This window comes from Nicotiana sylvestris, chromosome 6, assembly GCF_000393655.2.
Source record: "Nicotiana sylvestris chromosome 6, ASM39365v2, whole genome shotgun sequence".
Classification (NCBI taxonomy): Eukaryota; Viridiplantae; Streptophyta; class Magnoliopsida; order Solanales; family Solanaceae; genus Nicotiana; species Nicotiana sylvestris.
In genome coordinates, this window is record NC_091062.1 from 200,039,226 (window position 1) to 200,058,438 (window position 19,213).

The 19,213-nt window shown below is 31.9% G+C and overlaps 1 protein-coding gene across 1 annotated transcript; it reads right to left on the reverse strand.

Moving 5' to 3' along the window:
• Window positions 1-6,370: 6,370 nt before the first annotated feature.
• Window positions 6,371-9,417, reverse strand: LOC104228087 (uncharacterized). Its single transcript, XM_009780489.2, has 6 exons — window positions 9,375-9,417; window positions 7,490-7,559; window positions 7,267-7,416; window positions 6,968-7,041; window positions 6,732-6,901; window positions 6,371-6,623 (listed from the first exon to the last, which is right to left on the reverse strand). Exons 2-5 carry the CDS (start codon window positions 7,535-7,537, stop codon window positions 6,766-6,768), a joined length of 408 nt encoding a protein of 135 aa, XP_009778791.1. The 5' UTR covers window positions 7,538-7,559; window positions 9,375-9,417; the 3' UTR covers window positions 6,371-6,623; window positions 6,732-6,765.
• Window positions 9,418-19,213: the final 9,796 nt, after the last annotated feature.

The window sequence follows — 19,213 nt, forward strand, 5'->3', positions numbered from 1 at the left end:
AATATTTTTTAAAGATATATACTCCTTTCGTCTTATATTAATAGTCGTGGTTATTAAAAATAGTTATCTCAAATTATTTATCATTTTAGAAATTCAAGACAAAATTGATTGTTTTTTTTTCCTTTTTTTACCCTTAGTAATAATTGTTCTTAAAGATAGAGATAACACATAAATAGAATAAATATTCAATAAAGAGAAATTATATTTTAAGACATAAATAAGGGTAAAATAGTCAAATCCTTTTCTTAATTAATATTACTTAAGAGACGTGTAAAAAAGAAATACGACACGTAATATGAGACCGAGGGAGTGCGTATTAATTCTTGCTGTCCACCGACAACGGATGCTTGAATTCTGTATGGCAGAAAACCTCAGAATATCATTAGCAGACTCAAATCCAAAAGACATAAATGTTGCATTACGACAATAAACTAAAACCAATTGTGGAAAATCATGCGTATGTAGTGGCGATTCGTGCTCGTTATACATACTTGCTATTAATTTTTAAGTATAAAACTTAAACTCGGAAATAGAATAAAATGTGAAACTGAAGATGAGCTCACATCTGTTGTCACACGCTATCAACAGATAATAAAGTAGTCAAACAACCAATAAAGTTTGCCCACTTTGACACGGGCTCTCCTTTACCAAACTTAACAGCATAAACTTTCAGTTAGAGGTGATAAGTTGGGTTGGTTCGAATTTTATAATTATCAAATTAAATTAATTGTGTCGGGTTATTAAATTTAAAGACCAAATCAATAAAACTCGGGTTTTTTACTCTCGATGTTTCTCGGGTTATTCGGGTTTTTTGGGGGGTTTTTTCCGGTAAAATATTTGTAGAACAAAACATAAAAAATTATGCTCAAAATATTTCTTTAATCCTAGTAAGATACAACTATATAAAGTATTTTCCAAGAAACAAAATATGAGATGTGCCATGGTAGTATCCTAAAATATTCAACAATAAAGGCAATAAAATTATGTAATATAAATATTGCTAATTAAAAAGTCATAATAAAAATAGACATAATCTAAAAGTAATAAGTTATTCTAAAATAAGTAGACTAATGAGAGAGTATTAATTACATAACTAAACGCTAAAGAAAAAATAAAAATAGGTTATGCATTTTTATCTAAATTATTGCAAAACAAAAAATAGATATTCAATACATTTTTGTTCGTAGTGTTGAATTGAATGTCTTTTGTTAGTATTAGTATTGATTTGATTTTGGTTTGGGCTTTTGTTAGCATTACTTAATTTACTAATGTTGGGACTTTTGCATCTATACCTGTTTTTTGTGTCACGTTTTAACTTGTGCCCGCTTTGCAAAAATAATTACAAGTGTACCCGCTTTTTCGCATAACTTCAGCATACGAGGCTGAAGTAGCAAAGGCAATCACGCAAAACTTCAGCATTTTAGTAGCCGGACCTGAAGTTCAGCTCTAGAGCGGGTACAATTATGTCATAATCGCGCAACTTAGGCCAACTGCACCTGTTAATAGTCCTAACACGATGCCTCGACTACTAGGGAAATTCTTGACACAAGTAATAGTTGTACCAGTATTTGCAAATGACTGAGAATTTGCACCAAATGCATATATACAAACACATTTGCCAAACATGGGGTTTTGAAATTTGTCCTGTTATAGCCAACCATATCATGAAGTAACCAAAAAAGTTCAAGATTGCACCTATAGCAAGAACTGCCCAAGGTGGTATAATTTCCATAATTAAACCAGCAATTATGGCTAAGTTTCCCAGTTACAAAGACAAAAATTTCAGCAAGAACTGAAGTTTTGTCTTTGTAACTGGGAAACTTCAGCTATAGAGCTGAAGTTATTTAGTTCATTGTATGTTTACTACCCCAAATGACACACTTTTCACATAATTTTTACCTGGATTCTTTTACTGTAATTGTTATGGCCCAGTTCTCAATTCCTTTTCTTTTCAATGGAACGATAACATAATATACAAACCTGAAGTTCATCATTCAGGAGTAAAAGCTAGATAGAAAATAGGAAGGAGAAGAAGAAGAAGGAGAAGAAGAAGAAGGAGAAGGAGGAGGAGCAGAAGGAGGAGCAGAAGGAGCAGAAGGAGGAGAAGGAGGAGAAGGAGGAGGAGGAGGAGGAGGAGGAGAAAGGGGGCTGAAATTATTTAAAAAGTGGGTACAAGTTAAAAGTTTTTAAAAAAATGAGTATAGGTTAAATGGGGGCGATCAAATAGGGCGCCCCGTGCAATTTTTACACTAATGTTAATGGCTATAAAACTTATTGGAATATTCAAAAGTTTTAAGTACAACCTTGAAATAATACCTTAAAAGATAAAATTATGAACATTTTTAAGAAATATTTATAAATTACATCACAATAAGTATATTTATATCTAAAATTTCTATATATATAATGTCGGGTTGGTTTGGTTTCGGTTTGACTTTCTTTAAAAAACCAAACCAAAGCAATTATGGTCGAATTTTTTTTCCCAACACCAAACCATAGCCGATTTTTTTTTCTCGATTTGACTTAGATTATCGGGTTGGTGCGGTTTGTCGGTTTTCTTTGTACACCCCTACTTCCAGTCCATGTAGACACATGTATTGGTCACCAGACCAAGGTGGTTCAGAATATTAAAAAATAAATACACGATCAAGTCAAGGGAATTCGAACTAGTGCCACCAACGAAGTTAATTGGTCAAAACCACTACTATGTCAATTTCATAGGAAAATAGAACTTTAACCGGCAGAGCTAGACTTCTCAAGGATCAATTTTCATATTTGAACTGTTGCTAAAAGTTAGCCTGAAATCTGAATCATGTTCTAGAAGTGAAGATTTTCCTTTTCTTGATTGTGAATGAAGAAAAATCTACTCTTCAAATAATATACCAAACTAGATGGTCAAAACATACTATCATAGAACATTTGCTTTTGACCAAAGTCAACCAAACCTAAGACTCGAGTCAGTCTAAGTGTTCACACGTTAAGGAAACTGCAAACACATTGAAATTACAGACGGTGAAAAGCAAAGACATGTAATTTTTAAAAATGGTAAAACCCTAGTACCCACCTAATGCAACGTTTAATATGAAATAAACGATATCAAAGTGACCATTAGCCATGAGAGAAGCTTAAAGAAAGGTACAAGAACAATGTAATTGTAATGATACGATATGGTTTAACTTTGACGCGTTGATAATGAAAATAAATTATAGTATAAAATTATTTAACAAACAATTAGAACTCACATGTACTTTTTACAATAAGTACTTTTTATAGCAAGTGACTAATAGCATGTTTGGTCAAGATACAAAAATCATCGTATTTTGAGAAGTGTTTTTTTCTCAAGAGTATTTTGGTTGAGAATCCGTTTGTGTTTAGTTAATTAATTAAAAGCACTTCAGAGCCGCAATTAGTGTTTGATCAACTTTTTAAAAACTATTTTTAAGTGCATTTTTTTCAAAAGTACTTTTCAAAAAAGTATTTTTGGAGAGAACTACTTTTTATGTTTCTCCAAAACTGATTCTGCTTAAAAATACTTTTTTTTTCCTTCTAAAAGCTTGGTCAAACACTTCAACTTTGAAAAAAAAAACTTTTTTGTGCTTTTGGAGATGGAGAGGCTTGGCCAAACAGGCTATAAGTATAAGTTAGTAATATAGAAAAAATATATAACTAAGTTGCTACAACTGATTAAATTATATTCCATCTGATCCACTTTAATGATTTTTTTATTTTTTTTGTCGTCCATAATATTTGATTTTTTTAAAATATCAAGAAGGAATTAACTTTTTTTCCAAAATTGCTCTTGGAGTAAAAAAAAACTACTAATATTTTTGTTATATTTTTAATAAATAAATTAAGGTTTATATGATCAATTTTATTAATAATTAATGTTAAAAAGTAAATTTCTTTATACGTATGAAAATATTAAAAAATAATAATTAAAGTGGAGCAGAGGGAGTACGGATAGATAAAAAGATTTACTTCTTATGGATTTTCAAACGTGATTTGTTTTGGTCACGTTTTTACAACTTATCCAAAACATGATAATGATGAAGCAAATTTTGACGAGTACACGTGGGGTCAGTAGCTTAATCTTCGGTCAAATAATCCTGTATATGGTCTTAAACAGTCGTCTTAACTCTGAATTTTCCTTTTAATTCGCATTAAATTAAGCACGTTCCACATTCTGATTCGCAAGGCCAAGTTTCTTCCACCTGGGGTTGGTCGTAAGTTGGGGGTTGGAGGCCAAACCCAATATAAATATATATATTACTCCTAAGTCTTTATACACAACACATCAAAGTCCTTTATCATACAATAGACTCTGGTTATTTGGTCAGTTCATATGGAGGAGATGAAGAAGAAGAGCAACATGGCAAAAAAAGAAGACAGATTTTTGGAACAAAACTACAAGGGTGATCATCTCGTCCACAACCAAGTGAAGAAGATTAAGCAGGAAGAGTTCAAGAACCATGTCATTGACTGGTCCCTGAAACAGCCAGAGATGAAAATGGTTCTAGCAAGAGAGGTTGTCATGACCAGGCAACACTCGAGATCACGCCTTGGACTGAACTCCGGCCAACCCATCTCCGTCGGCGACAGCTAGATTAAATATAGACAGTTCATTAGCTTAGTAGTACAGGTCATGCAATAGGGTCTATTGGTTAGATTTAGTTTTCCATAAATATGATTTTTGTAAGTATTTTGATGGTCATGATCCTCTAGTTTTATCTTTTATGGAAGTTTCTTTTCACTGCTTTGCTTCCTCTTTAATTTGGACTATTAATTTGGTTCGTCCATCCCCTTTTTCTAAAAATTTTGTGGAGATTGAACGGTGTGGTTCGAATTAGTGGAAGTTCAAGCTGACAATTTTAGACTGGCTGAAAGCAGAGAAAAACTCTGTTTATTTCCTACTGATTGTTAACTTTCCTTTTCTTTTCTTGTGCTTTCACCTGAAAAAATCACTTGTTTTGCATCTTTAAGTAAGAAGATGGAATCATGGTAACAGCTGAAAACAGCACAGAATTGTAAATAAAAAGTGTCTTGTACATCAGCTCACAATATTCTTTAAGGATTTTATCATTAAACATGTATGGTTACCGAGTTACAATTCTTCGTACACAGATACTTCAGGTGACAGCCACGATCTTACTTGTTGCCTGAAGCTTTTTCTTTTCTTTCTTTCTTCTTCTTTAGACAAGAAACGAAATGGGAAAAGGTCCAAATTTGCTCCTCAACTATCACACGTTCACGCTTAACTTTGTCCTTCATTAGAAGTTGCCAACAAACATACCTTGAGTTTTTGCAATATTATCCCTTATCTTTGAGAATAGGTCTATTTTGGTAGCCTGAGCATATTTAGTCCCTTAAGTATGCTAAAGTTGAGCACCTTTAGTCTCACTAACACAGAGTGTTAAAAAACTAACGGTTTTACCCAACTCTGATTCGCGAAGCGAATGCTTTGAAGCAAAACGTTTTCTCTCCTTTTATTGGATAACGTAAATTGTCGCTTTAATTTCTCATTTTTAGAAAATGTCTTCTAAAATTTTGACCTTGAAAATATCCCCTTCTGTGCGAGTTTTCAATGAGAAAATGACATTGTATAGCTGTTTTAAAAAAATAGCCAAAAATATATAAAATTTGTATATATATATATATACACACACACTTCGTATGTTAATATACAAAAATTATATAAATTTTAAATACTTTTTCCTCATGTAAATAGTGTCTGGCACGGGTTAAAAGTGATAATACAACCTGGTTATTCGTTTGCTTCAATAATATGCTTAGAAGTGATTCTGACAGCTCTGTTTTTTCAAATTTTAACTTTTCATTTTGGAAAAATTGGCTGAAAATTTTAAAACGTATATATGTATGTATGTATATATATATATATACAAAAATATACAATTTTTATACATTTTTCGGATATTATTTTACAGCGGCTATACAATGTCATTTTCTCATTGAACAATTGTATTTTCAAGGTCAAAATTTTAGAAGACATTATCTAAAAATGAGGAATTAAAGTGATAATTTGCATTATCCAGTAAAAGGAGAGGAAGCGTTTTGCTTCTGAGCAGAAGATTTGCTTCATGAATCAGAGTTGGGTAACACCGTTAGTTTTTTAACATATTGTGTCAGTGAGACTAAAGGTGCTCCGCTTTAGCATACTTAAGGGACTAAATATGCTAACGGTTATATTTGAGGGACCAAAATAGACCTACCCTCAAAGATAAGGGACAATATTGGTCAAAAACTCTCCTTCACTGTTTCCTTTTTGTATCATATATTCATATTTTCCCTAATTCACTAACGGCCCTCTACTTGGACCAGTTAAACACAGAAACATACGTGGAGAGAGGAAGAATTCTAGAAACAACTTAGCGTGGCTGCATATATGGCATAAGACATCAGATTGGTGACAAAGTTAGAAGAATCTTATCTCGGAAAAAGGCATTTCAATTTTCAACTATAAATTGCACCAAAGAGTTCCCCACACAAACTGCAATATTACGTGCAAATGAACCAGCACCAAGTTCTTTAGGTTGTATCTTTATCACATGGTAAACTAAGTAAGCAGCTTTTCATCAAAGAAGTTCCTTTAAGGTACTCTTATGCTCCTGCAGAACATGGAAAACGTTTTTGATTTTTTGTTACTATTTCCTGAGAACTTAGGGCACTATGAATGCAGAAAATGTCAATTACCCAGCAAACTATGGACAACTTACCTCTTGAAAAGTTACATTCAACTACGGCATAAGCTCAGGATTCACCATGGACATTCTGAAGTAGATATTTAGCATTTAGCAACAGAGCATCAGCCTCCTCATTTGCTGTGTCAAGTGAACGCAGTTCCTTAATCTCTTCTTGCCACTTTTCCATCTGTTCCTTGTGTATTCTGCAAACAATATGGTTCAGAAAACAAGGCAATTCATGTCTAAGTACTTGCTTAACTTTCACTTACTGAATCAACCGTTCTTCAAATTCATAACTCAGCTCCTTAAGCATGGACTTCCCTGACTCCAGCAGTTCAGATACCTTCTCAAATTGATAACAAAAAGGATATCAACTATATAAACATGTGGAACTACAGTAAATCAATATTTTCACTGGCATGTTTGCAAACGTAAATGCTCGACGCTATTTTAGCAACATCAAAATTCCATCATACACTGAATTAGGCAGGTCTTTCAACCACTTTGTCCTATATTTTGACATATTACCACTTCAAGCTATATGAGGTATAACAGTTAGTACACATACCTGCTGAGTGAAATGGTTCATCTTGTCAAGAATATTGGCAATCTCCGCCTCCATCTGTTCAGAAGCCATAGGGACGGGAATCAAAGCATTTTCTTCTTCTGCATCCTTTGCTACTTCGATATTATTCTCTGTTGTTTCACTATCTGCCACCTAGTAGCACGTTACCATCTGTCAGGAAAAATATCATAGTAGTCAAAAAACTTAAGGTGGATAGAGGGTGTACAGAAGGTTTCATGTGCTTATTTGTGAGATCAGCAACTTCTATTTCCATTCTTGATCTGTAATTGCAGAAACTGGACAAATATGACACGTATACAAAGTTGTCAATAAACTAGAGAACAAATAAGATAACTATGTCAAACCTAATTTGTGATATATCTCATTTGCTTGTGCATTTATTTCATATATATATGCTGATACTTGACTAAGCAAATTGAATATTTAGTTACTAAATCCAATCCCAAAAGGGAATTTTTTTTAAGGAAATCCACAAATTATAGTGGGAGGTCAGTTATATGGCACATTACAAATGTTGAATTAGTTATATGGCCATCGTCACTGGCAATCAGTATAATATAACACAATAGATCTTTGTTAGAGGAGGAGTAGGAGCTAGCTTTAGGGGCGGAATCGAAGCGAAGAAATAAGTTCATGCCACGACGATCTATATGGAAGGGAAGTTTTGTTGATGCATTCCTCTTGAGAATGAAGAAGAAGAGAGATCCTCTTTTTACCAGGAAAATTTGGTCACGTAGATCTTCTATTTCACCGGAATTCATTGATTGCTCCATAGGGAGAAGGTCTTATGGCAATCTCAGGCAGACTCAAAATCGGTTATTTGGCCTGATCGAGCAACCTATAAACAGTTGTCGCCTACACCTCCGCCTCCCGATGCTGCTAACCCCTACTGCGACCTTTTTCCTTTATTCGCTACAAGACTGGTCCAAAATTCTAGTTCGTTGCACTCACCCTTCGTTTCTGTTAATCATTCATGACCCCTGAATGGAAGATAAAAGACTTTACTAAACAAGTTGTCTGTCGGTCCCCTTTGGTTAATTGTGTCACCAGAGGCAAGGAGTACCGTTGGACTATCCCCCTAGCGATCCTACTTCAACGACCTTCTCGTAATATGTAAAAAAAGTATCCCGATCCTGTAGGAGTGACAGTCGTAGTGGAGATCGATGAAGATCTTTATTCTTAAAAGAAAAGGCAAGCACCGAAACATAGGAATGATCAACGAGAGGCCTTTTTCATTCAGTCTCCCAATAAACGAAAAAAGATTTCTGGTGACACGTAAGTTGTGCTCGACCCTCTCTTTTCTATTCCACTGCGCTAAGTGGTCTTTCCCTTTCTTGCTAGATGACTACTATGGAAAAAGATGACGACTACTCCCAGTCTCCGGTCAATCCATGCTGATGCTAGAAGAGCTATTCCCCCGCGCACCCGAAAGAGATGAGGATCATTTTCTTCTATTCAAATTGTAAATAGTCACGGGAGATCATTTCCTCCAAACTATATCAATGACATCCAACTAGCAAAATGATATATATTTGATAAGTTATGCAAACTAGTTAATATGCCAATGAAACAAACAAATTCATCGGAACAAGCTACGGATCAATGTAGAGACAAAAATATGGCTAAAATCGTTACAGATTGCAATTCTGACCGCCTAGAAGCAGAATAGGACTACTCTTAATCAAAACTACACAAAATGGAAACAGCAGAATCCCAAGGCTGAAGAAAATAGAAATTGCTGCACGCTCAAAGTTTTAGATTTACAAAAATAAAATCACTTCTCATACTTGTGAGTTTAAGAGAACTGAGTAAATTCTCTCCAAAATTATCCCGACGATTCTTCATTGAAAGAGCAAAGAAATGTAGTCGACATCGAGAAATGAGATCGGATAATTGATGAAACTAGCAGTCATGAAATTAACAATTAAGTTAAATTCCATAATTTTGCCAATGCACTTCTTCATTAACAAGCAAAATCAAATCATTCGAAAAATGGACTAGGATTTTTATCTCTAGAGGAAATCTAGCTGAATAAGTTGAAAGAAAAAATGTAGCTGAAGGAAGAGAGAGAAAGGAAGAAGGTAACTTACATCGATTTCGCCGGAGAAAGAGAAAGTGAAACGAGTTCGCAGCTCATTTGAAAATGGGGAAGTTGAGCTGAATAAGAAGGTCGCGCGTAATTAAAGATGGGCCGTTGTGGTTTTGGGCTAGTGAGGTTTAATAGTAAAAATAGCACGGGCTAGCCAGTTTTCGGATTGGTCATTCAAAAATAGTCAGCGTTTGTAAAGTCATTAAAAAATAGCTACTATTTTGCTGCAACAGAGACCGGTCCAACATAATATACTGGAGATCAGTGCACCTATGTATGAACTTCTAACATATTATGCTGGAACTCCAACACCCAGAAAGTTCCAGCATAATATACTGGAAATTGAAGCAGCTGTATATGAACTTCCAGCATATACTGGACCGGTATACTTATGATGGAGTTCCAGTATACTTATGCTGGAACTCCATTATAATATGTTGGAGTTCCAGTTTACTTATGCTGAACTCCAGTATATTATGATGGAGTATTTTTCGGATTTTGAACAGTATTTTTGTTCAGATTTATCTTTACATGAAAAGTAGCTAAATTTTGATTACTTTTAAAACTGTGGCTATTTTTGAATGACCACTTGTAAATCTGGATATTTTTTATTTTTCTCCGGTTTAATAAAGCCCAATTCTTTATCCACATTCGGCCCAAAATCCTTTTGATTTAGATAGGGAAATTTTCGTTCATATACCATATAGGAAACTATATTACCAAATATGTTCATAGTTTGCATATTACCCTTCATGCTAATAGTATTTCTACATAATATAGACAATGCATTAAATAAGGAATCATAGTAGCTGTAGGCTTCCTTATTTAAGCGCGCTAAAATTGGGGGATTAAATATTCTTCCAGATCTTCCACAACGCAAAACACGCACATTCATCTTCTTCGTCAGTTTCGTTTCAAATTTAGCGTCTCTGCTTTTTCGATATACCGTGTTTCAAACTTTTTTCTGATTTTACAAATCAAAAATGACTAAATCTTCTACAATTTTTCTACATCAAACGCAATTATGTCCAAATTTCAGTAATACAAAGCAAAGGAAAAGAGAGCAGCAATTCCACCATTGACAACCATTAAAAAGTTTTGAAGCTTTGAATTCAAATTTGGATTTTCAAAAATCATTATTTATTTGGATTGGGTGTTGTTGTAAATAATTGGGAATATGATTTGGAGCTTATATCTCAATTTTGAGGGGTTTTGGTGAAGATTAGACTTAGTTTTGGTTGAATTTCGGATTGAAACTCGAAGTCGAAGAAAAATTGTATTATGTTATTTATTTATTTTTCTTTTATTCATTTAACTATTGTATGAAAGTTGAACAACATTGTATAAAAATTATATTTAAGTGGTATTATATTGTAGTTGTATATAACTTAGTAGAAATAATGTACGAAAATTGTAGATAATTTGTATAATATATAATTAGTTGTATGAAAATTATTTTTACTATGTATAAATCAGATACAAAATATACAAAAGATATATTGTATAAATTTTGTATAAAATTTGTATGTAAGTTTTATGTTATTGTAGTTGTATTTCACTGGGTAGAAATAATGTGTGAAAGTTGTAGAAAATTGTAGATAAGTTGTATTCCTCTATAACGGGAGATGTTGGCATATCAAGTAACTTTAGTGTTGCAGACGAACATGCATAAAAATAAAGATAATTTTGTTATGAACAGTTTGTAGAAATTTTGTAGATAATTTATAGAAACATTGAAATTCTGTATTTTCATATTAATTTTTCAAATGATATGCAGTTTTATTGTAGAATAAATGTAGAAAACAAGCCATTTGTGAGTCTTATTTGACTCATTCCTCACATTCAACCTATTCTACAAATTCACGCCTCTTTAAATACAATACAACCATACTTTCTTGAATTTAAAGGTATAGCACTATATATAACTTAAAACATTTTCTCCTCTGCACAAGTTAACTCCAAAACAGACGAAGTGGAATAACAAGCTCCCATCAAAACTTTTAACACAAAAACACAAAGCTCAAATTTTATGTTATTGTAGTTATATTTAACTGGGTGGAAATAATGTGTGAAAGTTGTAGAAAATTACAGATAAGTTGTATTCCTCTATAACGGGAGATGTTGGCATATCAAGTAACTTTAGTGTTATAGACGAACATGCATGAAAATAAAGATAAATTCTGTTATGAACAGTTTGTAGAAATTTTGTAGATAATTTGTAGAAACATTAAAATTCTGTTTTTTCATACTATTTTTTCAAATGATATGTAGTTTTGTTGTAGACTAAATGTAGAAAACAAGCCATTGTGAGTCTTATTTGACTTATTACTCACATTCAACTTATTCTACAAATTCACGCCTCTTTAAATACAATACAACCATACTTTCTTGAATTTAAAGGTATAGCAATATATATAACTTAAAAAACATCTTCTCCTCTGCACAAGTTAGCTCCAAAACAGACGAAGTGGAATAACAAGCTCCCATCAAAACTTTTAACACAAAAACACAAACGCTCAAAAATAAATAAACAACAGTCTACAATTTATCTACAATTGCTGCAATATAATGTACGCCATGTCTTTTTCTTCTCCTTCTTCGAGTTTCAATCTGAAATTCAGCCAAAACCAAGTCTAATCTTCACCAAAACTCCTCAAAATTGAGATATAAACTCCAAACCATATTCTCAATTATTTACAACAACACCCATTCCAAACAAATAATGATTCTTGAAAACCCAAATTTGAATTCAAAGCTTTTTAATGGCTGTCAATGGTGGAATTGCTGCTCTCTTTTCCTTTCCTCTTATATTACTGAAGGAACCCGAAATCATAATCATCAAATCGACCAGGCTTGTGCTCATCTTTCCTGGGCACAAAAACATTGGGAGAAGATTGCAGAGGTGCCGACAGTGCCTTGGCTATGGAAGAAATAATGGGATTTTGATACAGAAATCATGGGTGTGGGAGGGAAATGTGGGTGAAGGTGTGGGAATTGGAGAGAGAAACGTGGGGGGAGTGGTATTAGAATACGGTATCATTAAATTAGGAGTGTAATTAATGCCCTTAAAAACCACTAATGGTATATAAATGGTAATTAGGTATACTAAATGTAATTATATCAAACCTTAAACAGTGAGAGTAATACAGTTTTCTATATGGAATAAGAATGTAAAAATAATTTAGGAAATTTTACCGAGCTAAATTCACTTTTAGCCTGTCGTAGAAAATTAATAGCATCTGATAGCCATAAATATTAGTCAGATAATTCATAACCCCAAACAAATTATACTGGCTAGCCCAAACTTACCGTATGCAAAACAAGGCAAAATTAACGGCTCTTCTTTGTAGAGCCATTAATTGAGGTAAAAAAAAAAAAATCTCCTAGGCAAAATAACTATGTTTAGTTGGTCTCCAAAAAGATTTAAACTTGTGAAGAGTTCAATTCCATTGCAATTCGTTGTCAAACGTGACTGGGACATAAATCCTTATAAAAGATAATTTTGAGTAGTTAAATATGATATCTAAATTTCTTTAAAAACAAACTTTTGGTTAATTTCAAAGTTTTAAATGAAAATCTTAAATATTAGGTAGTAGTTTAATTTGACAATCTTATAGCAAACTCTAATATTCTCATACTTTGATCAATAACGCAAAATTATTTTTTCAGGTAACTAATATGCATGTTACAATGTATAACATGAATATTGATCATAAAATATATTATTCAGACACAGATATAATGCGTGCTAAATTATATCCTAAAATATATGCATGCCACATACCAAATGCAAGTGAAGAGCTGGGAAAAGCGTAGTGTCTTTTTGATAAATTAAGAAGCAGATGATACAATAATTGTCTCTTGGAGAAAATGAGAAATTATATGGATTGGTTCAGTGCACGGGCTTGAACTAAGGTCTAATATTATAATAATGTATTTATAATTTTTATACATAGTAGAATAATATATACACTTTTATATATCATACAACAGTCTATACACATTGGATAGATAAAAGTGCTCGGGATATAAAATATATAAAAAATAGACTGTCATTATATAAAAAATATAAAAAATAGACTGGCAATATACAATTTATATGCAATAGACTGTCACTATACAAAATAAATACAATAGACTGTTACTACATAAAATATATACAAAATAGACTGTCATTATACAAAAAATATACTAAATATACTATCATTATACAAGATATATACAATAGACTATCACTATACAAAATAGACTTCATTATACAAAAAATATACTAAATAGACTATCACTATACAAAAAATATACTAAATAAACTGTCACTATACAATTTATATACAATAGACTGTCACTACATAAAATATATACAAAATAGACTGTCACTATACAAAAAATATACTAAATAGACTGTCACTATACAAAAAAATTTATAAAATAGACTATCACTGTCCAAAAAATATATAAAAATAGACTGTCAGTATACAAAAATATATAAAATAGACATTTCGGGCTCACTACAAGAAAATGGGCCTTTAGCGAGGGGAAAATTGGTCGTTAAAAGTCCAGTTCCGGTCGTTATAAGTCGTTAACAACCGGAAAAAATCCGGTCGTCGTTAAAAGTTAACTTTCTTGCTTACTGTTCATCAGAGTTGTCTTATAATTTGTTGTTCTTACTATCCCACCTCGAGACTGTCATAGGTTGAGGTCGAGATTTAGCTTGTATACTTGTTTGACTTATTTCATTCTCTAGTTTATCTATTTAATTCCTTGTTTATCAATTGGTATTGGATTAAATCACATATCCTTAAAACCACAATATAAGTTTAATTGTTACTCAAATTTTAGGGTAAACAAGAATATATCTAAGCAAATATCACAAGGTCTAACGTTAAAATATATCTGATATTTGATTGACTAGAAGTGCAAATTTCCCTTATGAATATTTAGTACTATTTTGTTTCTTAGTTAACTAGCTTTAAATAAAGATGATCGCAATATCTTTTTGTATGGTCGATGAAAAAGTATTTGTGAATAGTTTAAGTTGTGTGTATTAAGTGCGTTATCATGAAATTAAATAACCTACCATAATATGTAATCTTCGCAAGAAGCAATTTGTTATAATCAATTGTTCTAACCGGTTAAATTATACTCTATAATGCATACAATATACTTATAACGCAAGCCTGGGAAAATTAGGAGAAAAAGGAAAAATTTTATTTTGTGTCTCATACAACTGATACTAATTGTATGAGGCATTTTTTTTATCTCATAGTTCTGTGGACCCAGATTTTTGTAGACCCAGAAGTATAAGATTAGAATCCACAAATTTATGAGAGAAAAAAGAGTCTCACACAATTAATATCAATTTTGCGAGACACACAATAAAACTTCTCGGATAAAAGCGAGTTGGCACTTTAACATAGTCAAATCAATCTCACTGTCACAAAGTGAGAAATACTAGCTGGATTGGATTAAATGACAATTAAGTTAGAGCCCGTTTGGAATGGCTTAAAAAAGTGATTTTTCAATATAAATAGCTTTTAAGCCAAAAAACAATAAGTGGGGTTGTCCAGCTTATTGCTTTTGGCTTGTTTTAAGTAATTTTTTTAGTTATTTTAAGCACTTTTTGACTTTGCCAAATACTGAAAAAGCTAAAAAGAGCTTAAAAGCTATTTTGATCAGCTTAAAAGCCAATCCAAACACATCTTAATATCAACCCGCTAAGCCCCAATCTCACCATTTGGAGACTTGGAGTTATATCCATTAATTTCGTCTTATTTAGATCCATTTCATTCCAAAACACTAATTATATTAGTCATTTACCACTCATTCAGCAATCGATATAGCATGTTTACATTAAATCAACAAATACAAAATATATGTTTAAATATATACGCTTTTCTTACTTAATCATGATTAATTAATATATATTCTTATTTCATTTATATTATTTAATCATAATAAGTTAATGTGATTTGATAAAAATACCATTGCGATAAGTTTTTACGAGAAAATAGAACAAAACAAAAGAGTATTGTAATATGTATGAATACAAATAGAAAAGTTAATCTTGTCGACGGCGTGAGCGGCGTGGTTATAGGCGCTAAAGACTAGTTTCATTGGTCTTTTCCTATATATTTAATTGGTTAGTTAGACTTTTAATTTGTCGCACGATTAGGTGACTTATTTTCAAGGTTAGTTAGGGAAGGTTAAAGCTAACAAAAATAGAAAACTCAATTTCTCTTTGACTTTGTGTTAACAACTACTAATTGTACTACTAAAGCTGTAAGATTGTCTCAATGTAGTTATGTTCCATTTTTTCAACAATGTATTGTGTTCATAACTCACATAATTATAGTCAAAGCGATCCATTATATCACATCTTGCTAAAAAAATGTTATTTTTAAGGGGGGATGAACAAGTATGATGTTCTACCTGGACGAAATAGCAAGCTACCTTAACATACCTTTTACATAAAAAAATAAATTTTTATAAGTTAATATCGTGTGAGTCAATAATCCGCGTATCACATATTAAACTGATGGTACAAACGGTGTAGTTGATTTCAATCAAACGGTCGACAAAGGTAAGTCTTGCCCATTGTTGTTGGGGGAAGAGGTAAGGCATTCGGCTTTCAATGTTACAAATCTAGTGGGGAAAGGGTCTAAACTTTAAGGGGTCGTTCGGTACAATAGTGAGATATTTTAAAATATTTTATAAGATAAAATATTTCGTGAGATTAGTTATTCCCATCTTCTATACGGGATAACTAATCCCACTATTTTAATGTAAAAGTTATTTTGGGTTAACTAATACCTCAAATGCCTATTTGGACCTAAGAATTTTTTTACTTTTTTCTGAAAAAAATCATTTTTTTCGAAATCAGTATTTGGCCATAAAATTTTTAATTTTCACTCGAAGATATATTTTGAAATTTTTCGAAAATTTAAAAAACTGAAAAGAAGTTATTTTTCAAAATTTTCACTCAAATCACTCACAAAAATTTAAAAACAATCCCAAAATTATATTCATGTCCAAACACAACTCTGATTTTTAAATATAATTTTCACTTGAAAAAAATCATTTTTTTTTTTAAGTTTTACAATTTTTATGTCCAAACGCCCACTAAGTATAGTATGTTTTTCTTTGGGCAGTTGAGCAAGTGGGCAAAAGGAAATTTGTAAAAAAATGCAACTTTTGTAAAGGTTCCTTCTGTTAATTTCAGAAGGTGGGGGGGGGGTAGGGGGTGGGGGACCCTATTTAGAAGCTATAATGGGTTTTTTCTGAGTGCGTGAAAAGCAATGAGAAAAATCATGATGGTTTGGATACTTCATTATTATAACACACCCTTTTCAAGTAAAGTTCAAAACTATAATTATTAGCCCTTCAACCTAATAAGTACATAAAGATAATGTTTAAACTCTACTCTTTTACATTTGGGAGTATATGGCATGATCCACTTTTTCTATTAATTTAACTTGATCATTTCTCAATTTCCAATGTTCTACTAATGCCCTTAAAGTACAAAATATTTTTAACTGTCTTATTTGTCCACACATTGTTGCTTCTATTGTTAAACAGATATGGATAATTGTTACATTATCTAATAGATTATTTTACTAATAGCACCGTTAAATCTATTGAGAATATAATAGGTAGAATTTTACTTAAAACGAAAGACCTTTTATATCCAAGGCATTAAAGAAATTTCAATACTTGTTTCAAGTGACCTTATGATTTTATAGTATTGTGTTTTTCATATCACTAGTATTATTATTATAAACAGCAACAACAACCCAGTTATACGTATAACTTACCCCTACTCTGAAAGAGTAGAAATGTTGTTTCCGAAAGACCTTCAGCTCAAGAAAACAAAAAGACAATAGGAGACAATATTAGTATCACCACAAAAATCATTGAAAAAATAGTAACAACATGAAATCCAGAAGAAAGATACAAAACAAAAGCGATAGCTAATAAATACTAGTATTATTATTATTATTATCATTTTCGTATTATCCTAGCTAGCCTTCGGTTTTTATTATTATTCGTTGTTTCCCTTATATCAGTTTTTTTGTTTTGTTATTTTATTGTTGTTACTGTTCTTGCATTTATTATTTTCAATATGACGTATTCACTTAAGTTTTCCTTTTTCAAACCTGATGTGAATTGCCTTTCTTAAGCCTAGAGGCAGACCCACCTTGTGGGTTAAGGGGTCACGGGATCCCGCTAGTTTCGGCAAAAATTATGTATATATATGTTATATATATCTATACATATATATGAGACCCCTTAAATATTTTATTTGTGCCCCAAATATAAAATGTTGTACGGGAGAAGTGGTGTTGCGCGCTAAACTTACCTGCTTAGCTTGATGGACGTGTGATCCAAAACCAGCTTCCGCTTGTCTGCTCCTCTCTATTTTAGTTCTTATCATTTCTTCTATTTTATATTTTAATTCTTTGAATACAAGGTAATTTATACTTAGCAAATTACTTTATTTTTTATTTTTATATTTTTTTAGAATTTAATTATAGTTTAGCACTAACACATAATAGTCTACTTAATTAATTTTTCTTTTTTATATTCCTCCCTTAAAATTAAAATCCTCAAATTGATTATTAACATGCCCTTAATATTGATTTCTTTACTAAGTTTTTGATAATTTAAAGTTTGAACGCCCTTTTGATCACTAACCCCTTCTTTAATTAGAAACTAGAAATTTTAAAGTGTGATATATGCTTAATCAAATACCTTCCCTTTTTATAGCACCCATTTTGCGAAGAAATCCCTTTGTGTTCGTTTTTTTTTTCCTTAGAACTTTATTTTGTTTATCTTTGGATGATAAGTCATCATAATCATTAAGTTTTAAAATAGTTTCCCGTCGAATTTTATCGTTAGTAATTAGCATACAGTAGTGCCCCGTTGTACTTAAATTCTGGGTCCGCCTCTACAGTTAAGCCGAGTATTCATCGGAAACAACATCTCTAGCTCTAGAAGATACGACTAAAGTATGCATATATGTTACTCTTTCACGACCTAATATACTGTGGGGATATATTTGGTATGTTGAAATTGTTATATGATTATGTAACAGGAGTATAATTTTTCCTTGAAGATGAAGTTTAAAAAAATTCTTTCTGTGGAGACTGGACATAACAATTAGTCTGGTCATTTTCTTATATTTACTGAGACATTGATAGTAACTGTAAAGCTACTCTGGAGAAAGAAACATACCTTTACCTAAAAAGTGACAGAGTGTATACTGATTTTTCATTTTACATACCTTTGAACCTATTTTTTTTTTGGTCTGTGCTAAAAAGAATGATCACTTTCTTTATTTAAAAATAATTTATCTTTATACAATGATTTATAGCCACACAAAATATATGTGCCTCATTTTATACCACAAATTCAAATATCTTCTTTATTTTTTTAAATTTTGTGCCCGGTCAAATGAGTTAATATAAATTGAAAGTGAGGGAGTATATCCATTTATTGGGAAACTAAACTTAGAACAAACTCTAAATTCAAAAGCAAATTCCTAGGGTCTCCATTGTCCCTACCCTCTCCTTTCACATCCAAGAAAACAACCCCTCTTTGCTTTGTTGAGTGCTAAATCTGCTGACAAAACCAATCTAGACAATATGGGGACCAGCTAATTATCAAGAATTTCTCCAATTTATCTCTCTGGTCATTTTGGTCTCTAGTACATGTCCCTCTCTGCTCAACATTTTCATGCTTACGGACAGGAAAATATGACATTTTGATTATAATACTAGTAATTATATTAGGCATGCTATTTATTTAATACCCTCCACTTATTAAGTCCATGACTTTCTGTTT